The 21,764-nt window shown below is 35.1% G+C and overlaps 3 protein-coding genes across 5 annotated transcripts; 2 read left to right on the top strand and 1 right to left on the bottom strand.

The window, feature by feature from the left end:
- Positions 1-364: 364 nt before the first annotated feature.
- LOC105213064 (pancreatic triacylglycerol lipase) lies at positions 365-4,926 on the top strand. The gene is made up of 3 exons (XM_054226980.1): positions 365-810; positions 3,014-3,263; positions 3,419-4,926. The coding sequence occupies exons 1-3, from the start codon at positions 765-767 to the stop codon at positions 4,212-4,214; spliced, it is 1,092 nt and encodes a 363-aa protein (XP_054082955.1). The 5' UTR covers positions 365-764; the 3' UTR covers positions 4,215-4,926.
- LOC105213063 (sodium/hydrogen exchanger 8) lies at positions 4,848-7,636 on the bottom strand. Its single transcript, XM_011185601.3, has 2 exons — positions 6,499-7,636; positions 4,848-6,344 (listed from the first exon to the last, which is right to left on the bottom strand). Exons 1-2 carry the CDS (start codon positions 7,323-7,325, stop codon positions 5,051-5,053), a joined length of 2,121 nt encoding a protein of 706 aa, XP_011183903.2. The 5' UTR covers positions 7,326-7,636; the 3' UTR covers positions 4,848-5,050.
- Positions 7,637-9,208: 1,572 nt separating this feature from the next.
- Positions 9,209-19,922, top strand: LOC105213065 (S-adenosylmethionine synthase). 3 transcript variants are annotated; one of them, XM_054228178.1, is made up of 8 exons: positions 9,209-9,351; positions 10,679-10,853; positions 14,550-14,627; positions 15,866-15,988; positions 16,134-16,246; positions 18,036-18,179; positions 18,247-18,782; positions 18,851-19,922. In XM_054228178.1, the coding sequence occupies exons 2-8, from the start codon at positions 10,724-10,726 to the stop codon at positions 18,954-18,956; spliced, it is 1,230 nt and encodes a 409-aa protein (XP_054084153.1). In that variant the 5' UTR covers positions 9,209-9,351; positions 10,679-10,723; the 3' UTR covers positions 18,957-19,922. The 3 variants fall into 3 exon arrangements, with proteins under 3 accessions (XP_054084153.1, XP_011183907.1, XP_011183908.1); XM_011185605.3 differs by lacking the exons at positions 9,209-9,351; positions 16,134-16,246 and adding exons at positions 9,955-10,296; positions 17,086-17,198; XM_011185606.3 differs by lacking the exon at positions 9,209-9,351 and adding an exon at positions 9,961-10,296.
- The last annotated feature ends 1,842 nt before the right edge of the window (positions 19,923-21,764 follow it).

Below are 21,764 nucleotides of genomic sequence, written 5' to 3'. Positions count from 1 at the left end.
AATTGTTTTATTAGTCGCAATATTTATAGATCTTAAGCGTTTGAACAGATTTCCGCGTATATAGCTTGTGTCTTCTGAAGACCACCACTCCTTCCAAAACTGTTTAATCGTGACTGATTCATCTGCAATGATCATTGCTTGGATTTAATCCCGCAAAAAGCGATGTAATGGAGTAATTTTGATAACAGGTTTGACAGCTGTCACTTTATGATATTATAAATTTCTAAAAAGACACCCTTTATATGCAATTTTTTTGCAAAAGGGAAAGTGTGAAAAGAAAAAGTTGCGGAAGTAAGAGTTTTTTATGTCACTTCTAAAGTGTACTACGCTTTCTCAAGCCCTTTCCCGACTTTAGTGTATCAGACTTTCAGTATCAGCCTGAAAAAGTGTAGACTGGAAGTAATTAAGGTGGAAAAAAACGAAACGAATCAATTACAAATATGTATACATACATATATATTAATAAACTAAAGCGTAGCTTAATAGCCGCTGATTGTCGCATCGATAAAAAGGTGATATTAAAAACAATTAAACTTGTTCTTAAATCTGCGTTGTGACGCTTCACCACTCCTACTTTAAATGCCCGGCTGAGACGCATACACGCAACGGCGATGAGTTAAATTTAAAATAGTGCAAGCTTATATTGTCTGTGGTCAGTTGCGTGCAGGACATCGCCGGTTGTGAGTGCGTAAGGCGTAATAGCGGGACTAGCGCTTAAATTTACTCCACTAAGTTAAAGAATTGTATTTTCTTATGTGCGAAAAATGAAATTTCTTTATTTGTATGTGATTTTCATCGCCGGTGTACTCGGTTAGTATGATGAACGAAGTTTTTGTGATAAAATAATAGTTTGTATTTTTTATATTAAGTGACTTTTTAAAGTCGAGATGATCTCAGTTTGGATATTACAAATTCAAAAAAAAAACATTTTATGAAAAAATAACAATTAAAAATTAAGCCGTAAATTGACGGCTGTTCTGTCATTGAATTAAATTGTGATCAAAATTTTAAATGTTTGTTATTAAATAATTTAGAATCAATTGCTGAAGTATTGGAAGAACCAATTAATTGTTTATAATAACTTTAGAAAACAGGTAAAAGTGTGACTCCGAGCTCAAATGGATTTAAAGTGTATTTATCTGACAGCTAAAAGCTAACGCTATATCCACAAAGCTTATTGGGATTATTTTTTTTTTTTTTTGTGAAAATATAATATATTAGGAAGACAAACACGTCCAATTTAAAAAAAACGCCATCTTAAATGATATCAGCTTATTTGTCTTTAGAATAGATGGCTTAAGCATCAAGAACAGCTCGATATAAGAAGGTATGGCACTCTGATCCAGAATGAATGAAGTCGGGTTGTACTTTCAACACATATTAATCAAGGTTATATTAATATTAAGACTTAAAGGGGTCATCCCATGTGATGGGCTCAAAAAATTGATTTTTATTTCTTTTTCATAAATTGCTTTCTTATCATGTCTAGAATACGGTAGAAAAGTGTTTTTTTTTTTTAATTCGATATCTTAAAGATATAGATAGATTTTAAAGATACAGCAGTTAGAAGAGGGAGCTTTTCGAAGCGCTGAGTTGACAGGTGGAAACTTTGAACGCGTTTTTCTCAAAATGGTCTTTTTCAAACTTTCCTCCATCGTATCTCAAAAACAGCTTGACCGAATGACTTGAAATTTGTTGGATACACTATGCGGACTATTATCAATCAAATACAAAAAATTATATCAAATGTCTACTAAAAGTCCAATTTTGGTATATTCATTTGGTGATAGTCCATTTCATTGTCGATTAAATATCTAAAAGTGGCCAGAGGCTCTTATCGGAATTTATTTGTAAGGCCAGTTCATCCGCTTCACAGTTTCTTGGCATATCACTGTGTTCTGGCACCCATTGCAGGTTTATGGTGAAATAGTCAGATAGTACCATTAATATCTCAAAGGATTCTTACACTATCTTCGATGTGACTCTAAGATACTTTAATGATTTGAAGGCTATCTACAAAATGCCTCTTGTTACAAAGAGTAGGACTTCTTTGATTGCAGTAATCTCTGCTTGGAAAACACTACAGTGATCTGCAAGTCGGAAGGCGATTTTGATGTCTAATTTTTCTGAAAAGAGCATTCCTCTAGTTTCGATCGAAATTATATATCTATATTTATCCCTGTATTTTTATCAACCTCGCCCCTATCCCACTTCTCTCTAGTGGGAAAGGCAATATTGAGGGTCGAATTTACAATTATTTCTGACGGATTACGAAAATGTCAATGTTCAGCGACTTTTGGGGAATTAGATCAGCGTGCTTCTTTGAGCATACTTTATTTCAATCAGTTCAGTTCCTCCCTGCTACGGAGGGGGCTATACCGGATATTATAATCTCTGCACTTCCGGTTGATCTAATACCAATGACATCAGTCTAGATACGAAAATTCCCGCAAAACAAAGAATTCTAAAGCATTGAATACGTGCTCTATAAAGAAAGTTGTTTAGAGATGTGCTTGGTTTACAACAAAGCCTCGCTGAAAAATTTATAATAATTAATTTAACTTTATAATTCGGTATTTTCGAACTCTAATCGATTTTATAAGAAATTTTGAAGCATTCTCTAGCGTCTAAAAAGTGATTGGTCTCTAAAGAATTATATAAAAACGTGCCTTTCTATAATACTATAAAGAAAATTCTTATCTACTAGGCACGTAAAAGTAAACAAAACTATGGTAGAAGTATGACAAATCATAAAAAACAAAGGCCTTTGTTAGAGTGAAATCAAATTATAATTCTCACGAATCTAGGCCTTTAAATAACAATTCTGTAATACTTCTACTGAAAAGTGGATACTGAATTCCACCGATTATTTTGTTTACACCGTTTTGGAATGCTGGTTGCTGAGAATATGAAAAAATTTTAAGCAATACAAAAAATTTTATTTTCCAACTTGTTATTGACTGTTCCGTTACATGTCTTTCCTGGTGATGATTCACTGTGCAACCGTGCCTAGCCCTTGACAAAAACAAAGCGCAAATATTTCACAACCAGTTGGGTTACTGCGAACCGTTTACAGTGGAATTTATAGCGGGACTCGTTTCGAAAGAGGCCCGTCAAATACTCGATCCAGGATCACGTCCGCGACAAAAACAATTGCGATATGATCTGTTTACACGACAGAATCCACACAAACGACAAGTACTGTTAACGGGCGACCGAAACCGGCTGCTGACCTCGAACTTTAATGCCAGTTGGCCAGTCAGGTGAGTTTGAATGCGAAAGCAATAAATATTGACTGGGTAAATGAATCATTTTATGCACTTGTGACCTTTTGCGCTAAGCCTACGAAGTAACTTATGGTAGCAAAACAACAAAAAAATATTTTTTCATTTATTTTTTTTATTTTATTAATTCTTAGATTAGCGATACACGGCTGGAATGGTCAAACGACGACTTGTTCGAATGCCGCCATTAAAGATGCCTACCTCGCAAAGGGCGATTACAATGTGGTTTTAGTTGACTGGTCGGATTACTCATTGGACATAAATTATTTGCGCGTTGTGGTGGAAATTTCCGAAATCGCGCAGAAGCTCAATGAGTTCACACGTTTCCTACACAACCAAACTGCCATACCCTACACTGCCATGTATCTAATTGGACACAGCGCTGGTTGTCACATCGCTGGTATGGCCGGGAAGCTGCTGCAACCCGACAAATACGGTGTCATCTACGCATTGGACGCTTCTGGGCCGGTGCACCGCACTTTGGACGCGAAGTGGCGACTCGCACCAACCGATGCCGTCTATGTGGAGTCCATACAAAGTGATGTGGCATTATTCGGATTCCCCGCTGACAGCCTCGCACACGCCTCCTTCTACCCCAACTGGGGTTTGGGACAACCGCATTGTCCGAATGTCACCACAATGGAGCCGGATTTCACCTGTGATCATTTCGGCGCGTTATACTACTTCGTGGAGTCCTTGCGTAATCCGACGGCTTTTGGCGCGATCAAATGTAAGAGCTATGACAGCATCGTGAACTATAAATGCGGCTGTGGCGCACGTTGGTGCAGTGCGAGCGCATTCATGGGCGGTGAGCCGGCTGTGCCGAAGAAGGGCGTCTACTACTTTAGCACGCGTGCGACCATGCCCTTCGGTTATGGTGCGTTGTGTCGTATGAAGCGACCGTTAAAGCCCACTATAGCGCGTATTTGAATGGAAATGAAAGCAAATTGTTGGTGTTTATCACATTTATTTGCGCTTAATTTTCGCTATGGTTGATTAGTCATTTACAATATTTAGTTAATGTATTAATATACTACACTTTTTGGTTTTCGATTCACTTGAGTTGCAAAAAAAATCACAAAATATATATACACATGTTGTTGTTGTTGTTAAAAATACATTATTAATACATTAATGTATGTATATAACTATATTACTAGCGTTCTTTGGTGAGAACTTTGCGCTTAAAGAATGAGTGCATGAATAATATGCAGCAAATGACACAAATTTGAAAAATACACTTAAATAAGGGCACATTTTTAAGTTTGAACATGGCTGCATTCAAGCTTAAATACAATATTTTTGTATATTTAAAACAAAGCACACGGATATTGTGTATTAACTTGAAGCTTTTGATCATTAAGTTAAAGCAAATGGAATCGCTAATGGCGACATAAAAAAATACTGTAAAGTTTATGACTTAAGTTTAGTTTAAGTTAGCGTTTGGAAAAAGAAATTTTGTGTTATGCTTAGCACAGCTCACTCGTATCGTTCGTACTGCTCAATAAAAATAAAAATAATATAAATAAAAACAACAACAAAAAATTTGTAAACCCGCCACCGTTTGTTTGAGCCTTTAAAAGTAAAACCGCAAGCAGAAATAAATACCGTTAACTTAATAAAATGTATATGAAATAAAATACTTTCACCCTTGACACTAAATTAACTAGCTCTTTCACTTTGAACTAGACGAAAAATCCCAGCTTTCATTTGGCAATTGTGTTCCTGATTTCACCGACCTTAACTGACATTTTCTAGGTTAGGATTTAGGTGCGCGGCGCACTCAATGTGCTCTGACTCGTGCTCGCCGACATGCCGAGCTCCTCATCTGACTCATCCGAGTCCAGTGGACTGATGCGTATCGCTTGATACCATTTGTTAGTCAAATCGGCCATTTGTGATTTGCACTCATGCAGTTCTTGGCTGTTGAAGCGCCGCGTAAAGAATGGTATGAAGAACTTGCGGTCCATGCGCCCAAAACCGCCGACGCGTGTTTGCGCGAATGACACATCTTCCTCCTCAGTCAACTCGGATAAGTGTTCGGAGTCGATGGCTTGTCCCCATTCACGCGTCTTCGATAACGAAATGGATTTGGAACGTTTGCGTGAACGCGAGGCGCCGCGACGTGCTACAGTCGCCGAGTTCGAATTGCGTCCAGAACGTGAGCGCCGTTTTTTGCCAGGTTTCAAGTATTTCAGCAATGGCATGGTGGAACCACCGAAGAAGAGTGTTGTGAAGAGCACGATAATGAGAGTGGTGGTGATGAGCACACGGCGCGTTTCGTCATTTGGCAGATCCAAATGTAAGGAGAGTGCATAGGAAATGGCGCCACGTAAACCCGAAAACCACATGATGAACTGCATTTTGTTGGTGATTTTGTGCTCGCGGAATTTGTTAACCAAGAATGCCAATGGGAATATGTTGCATGCGCGTCCAATTAAGCACAGCACAATGGACCATATCACGAAGGATAGCTCTACTTGATGCTTGAAAGAGAAGATTGCCAAACCCAAGTATGCGAAAACACACGTTTCTGCGATGAAAGATAGCGTACGCATAGTTTGTTGCATTGTGATTTGTGTGACGGTGGAAAGATTGAAATGTGTGTAGTGTGACATGACAATGCCACAAAATAGTATGGCCATAATACCGCTCAGATGTATGCCCTCCGCTAGTACGTAGGGTGCATAGGTGAACATTAACATCATCGCGAACTCCAGCGAGGGATGTTTACGCAAATCAACGTGTTTTAGCAGCAGCGCCGATATGAGCGCGAAGACAACACCGATGCCGGCAGATGCGAAAAACATCTCGCAAAATGTTCTCAGCGCTGAAAAGATCGCCTCACCGGTTGTCGCTTGCGTATTAGCGGGCGTGTTAGCCGACTGTGTAATTGAGGTGGTCAGTACAATGGAGATGGCGTCATTCAAAATGCTTTCACCAAACACCAACATGTTTAGTATTGGATCGACGTCCAATGCGTGGAATATGGCAACAGTCGCCACTGGGTCCACCGCTGATATCAACGATCCAAATGCGAACGATTCGGAGAAGTCAAGCCTGAGAAATAAATGATTCGTTGAGTGGGGTCCGTTATTTTAATAAATATGTTTACTTCAACTAATTAACAAATTGCTTATCATTGCAAATGAATGTGTGTGTGAACACATAAAAAACAGTGCTCATTAAATTCTATTATTCCTTAATTGCTCACCTATATGCGACCTCTGCTACACCAAGTAGATAACAGCCAGCGCCTATCACTAATGCCGAGATTGTCGTGCCAAATATTGCAAATACTAAGATAGAGCCAATATTTTGGAAGAAGTTGCCTTTATGCAAATTATAACCAGATTCAAAGATGATCGGCGGTAGCAGCACAAGAAAGAATCCTGTTGGCGAAAACACTTCCTCTCGTTTCCAACTAGCATTTTCTCCCGACATAACTTTCAGCAGCAGCCCAATTAGTGCGCCCAAAAACACAACAACTATACTTTCCGGTAAGTATTGGAATCCAGTCTGTAGCATTGAATGTATCAGCAATATGCCCAGCATAATGACGCAGATTACGAAGAAAAGTGACAAAGATGAATTGTGTTCCTGTTCCACAGCATGTTGATCTGGTAGTGGCGGATCTGCAGTAGGTGTTGTCACATTCTGCGTAGCGTTCCCAGGTGTCACTACTGCAGTTGTTGTGGTGTTTGTTTGCGTGCCATTCGTAGCATTTCCGCTATTTATTAGTGTATCCTTAGTTCCGTTTGTATTAGCAATGTTTAATTTATTAGTTGTACTTGTTTTCGACGCATTCTGCACATCCGTGGTGGCTACGCTTGATGCGCCACTGTTACTATCTACATTCTGTCCGGTTGATGCATTTTGAACAGAGGCTGATTCAACTGATGCTATTGTATTATTTGTTAAGCTGCTATTGAGTACTGATTTTTCAATGCCATTAGTATCACTTGGTTCAGCAATTACACTGCATAACAAAGCATATATCACAAGCGTGAGCATATAAACAAAACGCTTTTGCAACGCCATTGTCAGTGAATTTATCCAAATATGCAAATGATTCACACCGTTTCGCCTTACGTGTTTGCCATCAAATAAATATAATTTTATTATACGAAGGAATTTTGTGCAAATTTGCAATATTCAAGAAAATTCCAATGCACACCAATTTTCTATTACAACTACAAAGTCAACACGTCACTTTACATTTTCACAATAATCACCTGTGTAGTAGCTCTGTTTGTTTTTACAATTTGTTTACCAATTGCTAGCAGTTGGACACAGCAGGCGATAAATTTAATTGTTAACACAGTCATTGTTCAATTTGTATTTTTGTTATAAATTTTAATTAATACTTTTTAAAGAGCCATGGCTATACTTTAAAATTTAGTCACATTTCACATTTACATAAAATAACTTATTTAAAAAATCGATAAATTTGAGTTTAATTTATCGATTATTACTATCTTTTCGCTATTTATTTAAATTTTTACATATTTTTATTCTTGAAAGGAATATAATTAAATGTAAAATACTCATGAACTTTCGTCGTTCTTTGACTAGTCAGTACATTTTAATGACTCAAGTGGCAATCAGTTTAAACTTTCTCAGAGAAATTAACAAATCCCAAATACAGATCTACATTCAGAGGAAGTATGCATTGTAAAATACAAAAATATATATAACTCATTGAATTTCGTGGAAAATGTTGTTTTAATGCGATAAAGAACTCATCACAACGTTCTTGTAAGAAAAATGTCTTTAACATTGATTGATAACAAATACAACACGCTTGTATGATTTCATTTAAAATTTGAAATGTACTGATACGTGATCTTACTTTATTTTTGATTAATAGCCTACGTGCACTGATAATAATAAAACGTAACTAAGAAAATACGGAATTTATGCTTCTATATTTCTTGATCCCCAATTATAAAAGTCATTTTTTTTTTTCAAATAATTATTTACCAGTAATCTATACATTTAATCGCTCACGCTCGCCTTTTGTATTTGACAATGCAGCGGGCGTTCATCTATTACAAGTTTAAGTAACATACGCGCTCACGCCCCACAAAAGGAAGTTCACGAGATGTCGCATTTTGAAGATTTCATAATACGTGGTAGGAGATAAGAAATATTTTGGTATATGGTAATACTTAATAATGAGATGTATTCATTTACTTAAATTATTATATGTATATAATTTGTATAATAGAGCTAAGTGTGCACAAGCATGATCCTTGACCCAACGAGACCTTACTTATCAGAAATCTTCAAATTAAGGAAAGTTGTATTTATTATTCAAAAATACTGAAATAAGATCAATGGGCGAAAGCAAATAACATTTGAATATGGGAATGCGTCAATACAAGCTACACTTAATTATGTTATCGAAAAATCTCCTGATCTTTAAGTTGTTCTAAATGTAAACAAAATTGTTTTTACAAAATACGTTTCATTTTAATGAGCTGGTGTTTTTTGATATAAAAAATACCTAATTTCCGGAGATGCATAAAATTATCAACCTCATAGTTTTTAGTTAACGCATTTACTTTATTATTTTACGCATTAGGTTGGCTTCGAAAGGGCAATGACACATTTTACTCACTAAAAATAAGCAATTAACTAAATACTTATGCCATTGAGTAGAAAAATTCTATGTAGAGGAGAAAAGGAAGCATATTAGTGTGTCTCATTGAGGCTATGTGTACATGCGAAGGTTTGTTCTAATAAAATCTGGAAAGAGCCTCCATTGACTAGTTAAAATTCCAAATAAAACCTTAAACTTCTAGAGAATCTTGGCCACACATCTGCCACAGTGCTAAGGCGTTAGTTTTATTATTAATAAAAATTTTGAATCAGACTTATCAATTTAATAAGTGTGTACATGCCTACATATTTTCAAGATCCGCTCATTATGAAATTAAGATGGTTGCTCATAGAACTGAGCGAACTGATAATTTATATTAGGATTTATATATAATTATATTACGGTATATAAATGATAGAATGATAAGCGTAACGCTTCAGTCTGTTTTGGTGCTAACTCAGAGTAAGTTAATGTTAAAAAATTCAAATTAGCTTATGAATTGATTTTTGTTAGGCAATGGAAGAAGAAAGCAAAAGTGAACATCTTTGCCAATTGTTTAATTGAATAAATTCTTTTAGGCATCAGAAATAGTAATATTTAAAGCTAAGCACCAAAGTAAGCTTTTGAATAAATCAGCTAAATAGAACCAACCGGATGTGATATTTAAAATCCCATTTGAAAACGACATTACACATGTATCTGATAAGATTCAAGAGAAGAAGTGTAGATTAATAAAACATGTGTTAATTAATATAATATATGCAATATATAGCCTTACAGCGTTATGTAACGAAAAAGTTTGGTTAAAACGTAGATTATCTTTCACAAATTTTTATAAGTTTAGTTGTTTTTATATAATACTACTAACTACCAATACACATTTAGAATGATAATTAAATATTATGCGAATGCCAAATATTTGCAACTCTAAAGAGATATCGAAAAATCGACTTTGGAATTTATCGTCCTTTAGTAAGAATAGAAATATTTATCATCCTCAAAATATTTTGTTTAGCCAATTTTGTATTTTTACTTCTACTGGAAGAAAAGCAACAAAAGTGAAAATCGACGAAGAGCACGAATAAAAACAAAGTAGATGATTAAACGCGGATAGCTATCGCCGAAAGAAATTACCTATACAACTTATAACCTCCGCCGGCAAGTCTTTGCCGTCTGCTACGTAGCTAAGAGCAACATTCGGAAGAGTAGCGATAACGAACATTACCGCCGTCGCCACCGTTCCTGCTTTTGCTAGCCTGCATTACGCTATATAAATTCTGAGCGCGCCGAATAGGTATCGCTCTTTTTCTACCCAACCGTCAAGAAGTGCGGACGTGTTTTCAGCTTCTGGCCGATTTGAACGCATTTTGTATTGTAGAATTGTGTGTGTGTGACAACCAACTAAAAGTAAGCAGTCAACTAGCTAAAAACAGGCAGTCACAAATAAAGGTTCAATAGAAAATACGATAAATATAGGAAACAGTCAAGTGATTATACGGAGTGCCAACTTGGTGTACATTTGGGAATCTCCACGGCGAATTCACACAAAATACTGTGTTACATAAATAAATACGGAAGGCAGCCGTTTGTAAATTGCAAAATATTTTTTCAAAAGCTTAGTGTAAATTTGAGTTCAACATTTCGTATTGGTTCCTACAACGCTGCCTATTCAACTAAATTCATTCCAATACAAAATCGGTTCTTCCTTTGCGAAAAATCAATTTGTTTCTCCCTGCCTTTAACAACTGCAAAAACAACAAGATTTTCATCATTCGTTAATCTTCAACAGCATTTCCTCTCATACAAACGTAAAACACTGCTTGCAACCAACAAGATGCCACTAACATCCGCAACAACAAATGGTCACTCCAATGGCTGCAATGGAAAGACAACCGATTCCTATGACATGGAGGATGGACAGACATTCCTTTTTACTTCTGAATCCGTGGGCGAGGGACATCCCGGTAAGTATTATATTATTAAATATCATTTAGTTATTGTGAAATATTTAGTAATTCATTTAAGTGTAAATGTATTCAAGTCGACTGTAAGAATGTGCCTATTCGAGAGCCGTTTTTGTGTATGCAGTTTCTACCCCCTAACAAGAATTTGACGGTATGCAGTTTAGGTACGCGACGCGGGTTCTTCTAAATACATGACAGTTTTCTAATGAAATAGTGTAATTAATCTGAATGCTTATTTGAAGAAACAAATGTGACTAATTTTAAAAATAATGTTATTCACATGATTGCATCACAAAATTTAACCATAAATCACTACTTGGCGAGTGTTTCCTAAGGCAAAATTTTGTGAAATTTCTACGGGAATTAAAAATTTTTACTTTTTGTCCTGCCTTACTATTTACACTGTTTCGCTCACATGGAGCACCTACAAAATGGCGGCGCCTCATTCTTCTCTAGATATCGAGCATATATTCGCTAGTTTAACCGCGCTGTATGTTCTTTAACATGTTTCCTCAGCCAAATTTGCGCTACACTACCTCGCGACGACCCTTATAATATTTGTTTCAAGAACGTTATGTTCTTGTACGTAATTTGTCGGTGCAAAAATTAAAAATGTTTTTTGTACCAATACTATCGGCCAACGCATGTAATTTTAAATTTTGCCATTTCAACTAAAAATATGTATTTATTTGATGATTTTTATATATTCTTTAGTATAATTCTTGCAGCAGTGAGAGTTTTTGTTTCCCTTATGCTACGTATTTCGTATAGCCGAGAACGCGTGTTTTGCAACGCACACAAACGCAACATTACCTCCTAAGAATATTCACATTTAGGGTGACCAGGTAGCTACTTGCTGGCTGATATGGCTCTAGTAGATTCTAAACTAATATTGTTTTTATACATTTTTGTTTTATGTCAATGGAACTGTCAACGTCATAAGATTATATATTTTTATCTTTGATATTTGTTTACATCTGCGGCACTTGAATATCCACATGAATTAACATAATATTGCATTTTCCAACAGCTGGCCATACGAATATAAGTATAGTGAAAGACAAGCGAAAGCGTGTTTGTGTTATTCATGCGCACCATGTGCTTGGCCAATGCTGCTATGGCCTATGGCTCCCGCTCAGCGTGCTCTGGCATTGCTAATATCACTGCCGTGCTCAGGCATACGAATATTTAAATGAATCGCTCTCGCTACAACTTTTGTTTGTTGCCTCAGTATATTTGTATGTATGTATGTATGTGCATTCAATGCTCCCAAAAACCCCATCGATTGTCGTCGCAACTTATTGCGCGCTCAATACACTTTTGTTTTTTATTATTTCTTTTCACCTTTTAACTTGTCTCGTTGTTATAGATTTTGATATATAATCGCAACAACAGGCATTAAATATATTTCAGCATTTTTTGATTAAATCCGTATGAATTGAGGATCATGTTTACAAAGAACGGCGCCAATGTTCAACCCGACTCAGCGATAATTTTTTTTTTGTGATACGGACTCTACTCATATATGTATGCAAAGCTGAGCTTTGCTTTTACACAAAAACCACGTGGTTGGAATCTTCTCAGTTGGCGTATCAATGATTGGCTGATGTAGTTTATTGCGTTTTGTCGTCAGTTGATGATACATATTCCGTAGCTCAGCTGTTTTCGATGTTTCATTAGTTCTATGAATAGATTATGTAAACCAGACGTAAAGGGAAGTAGGCTGATAAGGGAAATCGTTTCCTCAAACTGATTAAAAACTTGATGATCGAAAAAAATGAGGTTACCACAGCATTTTGCGCTTTGGAAATTGTTCAAACACATATAAATGTTAATGATCATTAACTAATGTTCGCAAAGTGGAATATACGCTGAAAGTACAGTTCGATTGTACTATAAAACAATTAATTGTAATACACTCTTCTACTTAAAAAAAAATTATACATTTTATAATGAATAATTCCGACTCAGAATCGCAAATAAGGGGGATATACTAAAGCTCAGTGTTTCACTGATTAGGAAATCATGTAAATCATGTTTAAAATAGAAAATAATAAAAATTTAGATTAAATTAACACGGGATTTTCCTATTAATTAAAATTGATTAATGCAACTTATCGGACAAATAAATTAGTTTCCTAAGAATTTTTTTGTTTATAAATAATAATATTATTAATAATATTACAAATAGAAAACTAAACCCTCACACAATTATGTCACTATTTTCGCTTTTGCCTAAATGCTAAGTCAACCAAATTTATTACATGCATGGGCTTACACAATTCTTAGTAGTGATCTATTATTTACAGGATTATGACACTATTTTGCTATTTTCCCTTTTGTTTAAATGATAAAAGGAAAAGTTCATTGTCTTACACCGATTTCTTACTGGTGTGAACCAAGAGAATTCATTGTCCCCAAAGCAAAGCATATAATATTTCACGGCGCCGCAATAAAATCTGTGAAAATCGATACTTTTGTAAATATATACAATTATTTATGCAATTTAATATTGTGCGCGTTAAGCAATAATTTTTTTTCTATTACTTTATTGAAAATGTCGTATGTCTGGCGCTGAAAAGTTGCAAATGCTTTTTCAAGTTTTCAATTATTTTGCTGAATAATATTTATTAGATATTTGATTTTCAAAGTAGTTATGTGTGAGTGGTGTCACACAACACGGCGACGGTGTCATATCGCACACTTGTGCCGATTTGGCGCTGCACGCGCCCAATTTGATACGTGAGAATATACTGTGCATTGCGAGCAGGATCGCACGAATTGCACTGTGAGTGTATATTCTTGTCTTGTCTATATGTTCGCTTTTTTGTGTAGAAATCTATTCACTTGTTCCATTTATGCTGCATAGACAGTTTGGCATTGAATTTCGCTGACCGCGCGTTTAATTATATTTTGGCTAAATTTTATTTTCCTTGGCTATTTCGCTTGTTCTTTGATATACATATGTTTAGAATAGATATGTATTTGTATAACTAAGAAAATGCATTAGAAATGCGCGTGTGACAGTATAACGACGTCATTAATTTCATACACTATGCACACGCTTGCACCATAATTTTTGTAGAAATATTGTGTTAAAGGCAACTTTGAAATGATTTAATTGCATTTACAATTTTTTTTTATTTTTTTATTGTATTTTTTATGCAGTCAGAGGTTGTATGCAATGCAGTTTTGCAGCGCATGCAAAAATATTTCAAATTTATTTAGTCAGAAACATAAATGGCTTAGCAACAAACAAGAAAATGCATTCAAATGATTGTCATACATAAATATAGTGGAATTTCTAATAATTTTTCACAAATATTATTATTATTCCGTTTTGAAGGCGTTGCCTATTTATTATTAAACAAAACTCCCACGCTTTTGTTGATAGATTCGCAGCTAGGGAATCACTTTATTTTACATATATATCTATTTTGTTATATTTAATTAACATTAGTTTGCATATACGTGAAGAGAATCTATATATTTAAGTACAATTAAGATTTCCTACATTTTTATGTTTGTTCAAACACTATATATAAATATATATGTACCTACGCAAATAGTATGCATATTTACATACCACATACAGTACCTATACATACGTACATATAGATATTTGTCACATACAACAACACACACACAAAACATATGTATATTCACTATTTCCACTGCTCTATTTTCTATTTTTAGATAAAATGTGTGATCAAATCAGTGACGCTATTTTGGATGCACACTTGAAGCAGGATCCCAACGCAAAAGTAGCATGTGGTAATGTATTATTATTTTCTACTTGAATTATTATTTAAGACCTGTCGTATAATTCACAGTTAAGAGCAGTAACTGGGTTTCCATGTACTAACGCATATGCTACATAGTAGGCGCTATCTCAAACGTTTAATTAAAAATTAATTCGAAGAAAAATTTTCTAAAATGCATTTTTAGGTTATGTTAGTGAACTAGGAAGTCTAAAAATATGTTAAAACTCCCCCAAGATACTGGCATCAGTAGTAATTATGTCGTGTTAAGGTCTGTTACCAAAATTAAAAGTTACTACAACAACAACAGGATTAATTAAACACCTAACCTCACATAATATGTTACAAAGAAGAAAGTTATCAGAAATGAAATAAATTTCAATAATATTTGAATGTAATCGATGTAATTCAGCTAATTGACATTAACTTCGAAATACAAAAGTAGTCTAGCCTTTAAATTTTACTAGCTTTCGGGTCTGCAGACTCTAATCATAATTTATTTCAAGCCTTTGGCATTTTACTAAGTCCACTTTCGAATTTATTTGTTATTACCGACTAGCAAAAAATAAACAAATGAAGCTCGGTGACCATTGAGTGGCACTGTCGCAAAGAATGTGTTATGTTTTCAGTGATTAGTTGGCTACTGTTTTCTATAAAGTATGCTAGTTATTAGTCAAAGCCTTCGTGCTGTTTTTTGTCATACAATAACAACAGCAAAAGCGCCCTTACTACCATTTTATTATTAAATAAATAAACTAGCCACCGAAAGCTGTCCGACTAATAGTACACGATAATCCGGATCAGAATTTTATATAAGGTTTCAGACCATTAAGCCACCACTTTGCTTTGCTTTTCTGTTTGCCATGACGCAAAGTTAACGCGTGCGCAAAAGTCACCTCACCGTGTCAAAACAAAAATAAACATGGCAAGCACAAACAGATTTTGATTCGTAGTTCATATACGTAGCGTTGCTATTTTAGTGTTTTTTATGGATTTGGTTCCACGATTAAAACTGATGAAATATTGTAAATAGAGTTGTAAAAAGCCAGCGAGAGCTCAGGCCAAAGTTGGATTTTGTTATGAAACATTATATTTTACTACTCGACACCCACAGAATATCGTAAATATTTACGATAATAATGTGAAACCCAGATACGCGTATGCTTAGAATGGTCATTTTATTTACATTAAGATATCTATATTTACACTTGAGCTTAAACTGATTGAAGTGTGCTTTGAATTTTTTTGCAGAGACCGTTGCCAAGACCGGCATGATTTTGTTGTGCGGTGAAATTACATCGCAGGCCAACATCGACTACCAAAAGGTCGTGCGTGAAACAGTCAAACACATTGGCTACGACGACTCCTCCAAAGGTAAGTTAACGTTTGAGCTATAGAAACTACTCCAAATTTCAGTGGCTCAAAAATAATATATGTACGCGTTATATAACGGTTACACGCCCAAACTGTACGCAAATGATATTAAACGAAATTCCATTCATTGTTCAAAATTCTCAAGGTTTCGATTGGAAAACATGTAATTTACTTGTTGCAATCGAGCAGCAATCACCCGATATTGCCAATGGTGTACATGTCGATCGCGACGAAGACGATGTAGGCGCTGGTGATCAGGTATTGGAATTTAACTAAATTTCTTTCACAAAAAAAAAACGGAATTTGTTTTGTTGTTGTTTAACTGGCTGGCCTATCATACATACTGCTCATAATCCAAAAGAAAATAATTTACCGAATAGAAGAAAGTGTAATTTCAAGCTCAAATGATAGCAGAAACAATGAGATTTGCGTCAAATGAATAATGCATGTTCAAGTCTAGAAATATTTAGCATAACAGGAGTTGATTGCGCTGCAACGCAGTGTCTACAGTGTTGCACCAACTTCGTTCATGGTTTCTCACTCATTTTGAAATGAATTTGAAAAAAAAAAGAAAAATATAAAAAGCGCATGCCTAGTACTCCGGGTCTACTACATCCATTTCAAGTACTTTCAAAGTGGTTTGCTTTGAGCTGGGTTAATGTTGTGTTGTCCAACTCGTCGGAAATATCCATTCACATACAATATTTATGGCTTAATGCTCCCACAAACTTAGCTCTATAACTGTATTATATAGTAATTGCTGTAACCAGGCGCAGATTTCAATTATATAAATGACGCCCACTAACTGCGCATAGAAATATTTTTTTTTATTAAAAATTTATTTATAAAATCTGTTTGATTAACTTAAATTATACAACACCTGCCTAACCTCAAAAAAATAAAAGCGTCCTCTAGTGCTACATTTATGTATTGAAATCTCTGCCTCGTTCGTGGCATAATTAAGAAATCGTAAAAAAGAACATAAAAACAACAAATTTCTATTTTGTGTGCATTTCTCTCTTTTTTCGTTTCAAAAAAAAATTATCGAAATTTTATACGAAATAAAAAAAATAACGTTCCGTTAATTGCAAATCAAGGCTTTGACTATAAAACGTGCAACGTTTTGTTAGCATTGGACCAACAGTCGCCGGAAATCGCAGCTGGAGTGCATATAAATCGTGCCGATGAAGAAATCGGTGCCGGAGACCAGGTGTGAACGTGTTTACGTATAATTTCAATGCGTTTCTGTTGCTTATCCTTTATATTTTCACTTACTGTACTTTAACAAATGTAAATTTGAACGTGTTTTGGTTTTTTTCGCAAAATATTTTTTATACGTATTTTTTTGCTAAAAGTAAAAAAAAAATATTTAAAATGTAGTGCATTATTTTTAATTTTTTGCGACGTCATCAGCACATACGCGCGCATAATAAACACACATACACACATATACGCAGCCAAAGAGATTCGCGTAGATTTGCAGCACTAATTATATATGTATGAAGTTTGGTATTTTTGTGTGAGAATTTCCAAAAAGTTTTTTTTTTATTTTTCTGGAAATTCAAAAATATTCATGCATTGTAATGTACTGCACCATACACACACACACATACTATTGGCATTGGTGCACGGACTCGGTGTTTGTATATTATTTTGTAGCAACGTAAATTTCGCAAACCATTTTCTCAAGTTGTAAATTAATGCTAATTGATATTACCATAACGAAATTCAAAAATCAAAATCAAAATCAAAAAAACAAAAAAAATTTCAATGTATTGGGCCAAATTTTACTCACTCAATAGAAAAAATTTCGAAACTCTGACTTCTTTTTATTAAAACTGCTTAGTTCATTTACTCATACTCACTCATTATGCTTTGCGCTTATTGTAGCTTCCTACCTTAGTTTTGCTCTACTATCTTACTAACACTTTAACTGTTTATGTTGCTTTTGTTAACCACACACAAACTGTAAGCTTTCTGTTACTTTGCATGTTGTCTTGTAAAGCTTTAAGGATTCGTACTTATGGAGTATTGTAAATTCTTATAGGGTATCATGTTCGGCTATGCCACCGATGAGACCGAGGAATGCATGCCCTTAACTGTAGTTTTGGCACACAAATTGAACGAGAAATTGGCTGAGCTGCGTCGTTCAGGCGAATTCAGCTGGGCACGTCCCGATTCAAAGACACAGGTGAGTCATGCCGCTAACAGACATGCAAATTTTGATTAAATTCTTAACTAACTCTCTATACTTGCAGGTCACTTGCGAGTACCTCTTCAATCAGGGCGCCGCTGTGCCCAAGCGCGTGCACACCATTGTCGTGTCCATGCAGCACTCGGAGAAGATCACTTTGGAGGACTTGCGCAAAGAAGTGATGAATAAGGTCATCAAAGAAGTCATTCCAGCCAAATATTTCGATGCCAACACAATTGTGCATATAAATCCGTGCGGCCTGTTCGTTATTGGCGGTCCGATGGGTGATGCCGGTTTGACCGGACGCAAAATTATCGTCGACACTTATGGTGGTTGGGGCGCACATGGTGGCGGTGCCTTTTCGGGCAAAGACTTTACTAAAGTCGACAGATCGGCCGCATATGCTGCGCGTTGGGTAGCCAAATCGTTGGTAAAAGCCGGCCTTTGCAGGCGCTGCTTGGTGCAGGTCTCGTACGCCATCGGTTTGGCCGAGCCACTCTCAATTACCGTCTTCGATTATGGCACCTCTCACAAGTCGCAAAAGGAATTGCTCGATATTGTTAAGCGTAATTTCGATTTGCGACCGGGCATGATTGTCAAGTAAGTTTGCATTGAAATTTCTGTTTGTGTTAAGCTCTCACAAATTAATAAAAATTTTAATTTTGCAGAGACTTGAAACTCAGACAGCCAATCTACCAGCGCACAAGTACTTATGGACACTTTGGACGTGACGGTTTCGCGTGGGAGCAGGCAAAGCCGCTACAGATCAATTGACTAGACGCCGGTGCTGATCAGCTAACACAGCCGCCGTGTGCTAAAAAGTGTAAAGTTGCGTAATTATTAGTTGTTAATTTAATTATTTTCATTTTAATTGGCTTTTTCCTTCTCTCCTGTGTGTGCACATGAGAGAACACAATTGCAAATAATTACAAGAGAGGAATGTGTGAATGAAGGCAATTTAGTAAAAAAAGAAAAAAAATTGTATGAAAATCACCAAAAACGAAATTGGCGTGATTTCATACTGATTTGCGTTCCTCTTAACTACTAATTAATATAATTTAGTTTTAGTTGTCTAAAATTAACCGACATATGCATGAAAAAAAAATATCCCAATTCAAGTAATCTTCACACGTGTCAACTGTTTGTAATTTAATTTGTCCAACAACAATTTTTTTTTTTTTTGTATATTCGCTGTTAGAAAATGTTAATTTTTGAATTTGTGTGATGTTGCAAAATGTTGTGGCGCGTCTGTGAGAGGTTCTAATAGTATACAAGTATATGTTTGACGTCTATCCTACGTAATTTTTACGCGTATCCAAGAAGAAATTGTTCGAAATTTTTGCAAAACTAAATGCTAAATTAAAATACATACAATACAAATTGCAATGATGTAACGCTAGTTATTTTTAAACTGAAGCAAATGAAAAAAAACTCTATCAAATATAAAACGTATTTATTAAAATTTAATAATCATAATAAAACTACAATATACCAATGACCAACAATTTTATTGCCTCTGTATGCTAAACGTAAGCTCCCCGAAAAACGCAAACGTTAAAGCAAGAAGCTATACATTATACTAAAGATAAGAAAATATTATGAACATAACCACAAATCAATTGAAACATACAATTATTTCCACCATATGTAAATGTAATACAGAGATGAAAAAAAGTAATATCAATAAATATCAAATAATACAAATAAAATTTCGTACGGATGTGTACAAAAAAATATAAAGATCTTTTACTTTTAACGGTTTTTTATATATTATTATTTTTTAATTGTTTAATTTAATTTTTATATCATATATTATTTTTTTACGCAATAATTTTTATTTTATTTAAATTTTTTTATTTTATTTTTTATGATCAACGCCATTGTTGTTTTTGTTGCTATAGGGATTAATAAAATGGAAAGCATAAAACTAGTCAGCGAGGTTATCTAACAGGAGGTTCAGGGAACGAGCTGTTTTTACGGGGTCGGCCCATAGGGAGAGGGGTGTTATATGAGTCGTGTTCGTTGGGCATGCAAAGAGTTGATTAGTGTCGCCCGAGGACTCATTGTCGTTCAGAATGTCGAGATCTAGTCTAGTCTAGTGTTTAACCTGTTACAATATCCAGAACGAAATGACGGTAGGATCACTTTGTGGTGCTTTGGTCTTAAAGCGAGGATTTGAAGCAAATTTTTTAACAGTCAAAAGCCCACAGCTAAACAAAAACAAAACAATGAAAACTCACAATGAATTGCACGTAAACAAAAACATTTCGTAGTTTATGATATAAACAGAGTATAGGGCTGTTACCATTTTGATAAGGCGCAAGATTATTTACGTTTAACAGGTTGTGTAATTACTAACATATCATAAATTCATACACACTTAAATTGAACAAACGAATAAATTCAATCTTGATGGTGAAATAGAAATGGTATGTGCGTGCAGAGAAAACCAAAACAGGCAACTAATGATCTTTATAGAAAACCTACACGCACATTCATAGATCGGCTAAAACCAGCATTCATTTATTGTGACGCTAACGAACATCGAAATTCCAATCCGTCTGGAAATACCAACAACATCAATCCTGATGTTCCTACTACAAAGCAAAGAAATCAAAAAAGTAAAAACAAAAAATCACTTGTACGATTTTCTCATTTTTGCAGCAGGGATGATATGTGGCGATACCCACATTTAACCTTTCATTAAATGTATACAGATTCATCACCCACAAAGATTAAGTTCGCAGTAAAAATATCGTCTTATCCACAGATTGAGCTTAGATCGCTTCTTTGCGATCAATGGATTCTCCACGAATCTCCGAGCCCCATGCATTTCATACTCCCTTTTAAAATTGCATGTCCTTGCGAGGGTTCACTTACATCCAAATGGAGGGTAAACTGAGCATTCTGCTGTGCGCTTTTAGACCTCCGAAACGAGAATTTCACCAGATTTAACAGTTCTGTTTAAACCTTTCTTTATTACATTTTGTATTATTATCCAACAATTCTACTTTACCTTGTTATTCCAAGAGTTCCACTATTGCTATCTCACTCTTATCCTGGTGCTAGCCGATCACAGTTACCTAACGAATATTTTTACACATAAAAATACGATTTCTTTTAGTAATCATGAATTTGCATGCATAAACATGTTTTCTCTACACAGAGAACGAGCAATTAACAGCAAGTGCACACTGCACTCATTGCTTTTTCGCTAGTCAAGAAAGGCAATGACTCAGTATAAACAGTAGTAAACATTTGGTTTATTTACATTATTTTTCATCTTTTTACACACCACTGAGGCGTACTTGGGTTGTGTGGTACCCTTTTTTTTGCTACAATTGTGGTAATTGGGGTGTTGTGCTAGCATTTAATCTTCACGAAAATTTGCAAGTCTGATGAACAGCACTTAAATATATATTAAATAATATTTTTCATAATTATTGTGATTATTTTAAAATAAAAATTCATACCTGGGTTGTTAATACTCCATTTGGCTCTTTAAATTTTTTGAAAATTTTATATTACCGTTATAGTATTTATATTAGTGGTTTGATGAGGAACATAGAACCATTTTATTGC

The sequence above is a fragment of the Zeugodacus cucurbitae genome, chromosome 3, assembly GCF_028554725.1.
Source record: "Zeugodacus cucurbitae isolate PBARC_wt_2022May chromosome 3, idZeuCucr1.2, whole genome shotgun sequence".
In the NCBI taxonomy this organism is placed as follows: Eukaryota; Metazoa; Arthropoda; class Insecta; order Diptera; family Tephritidae; genus Zeugodacus; species Zeugodacus cucurbitae.
Note: the sequence above shows the minus strand (reverse complement) of the source record. Positions and strands in the feature narration are given on the sequence as shown.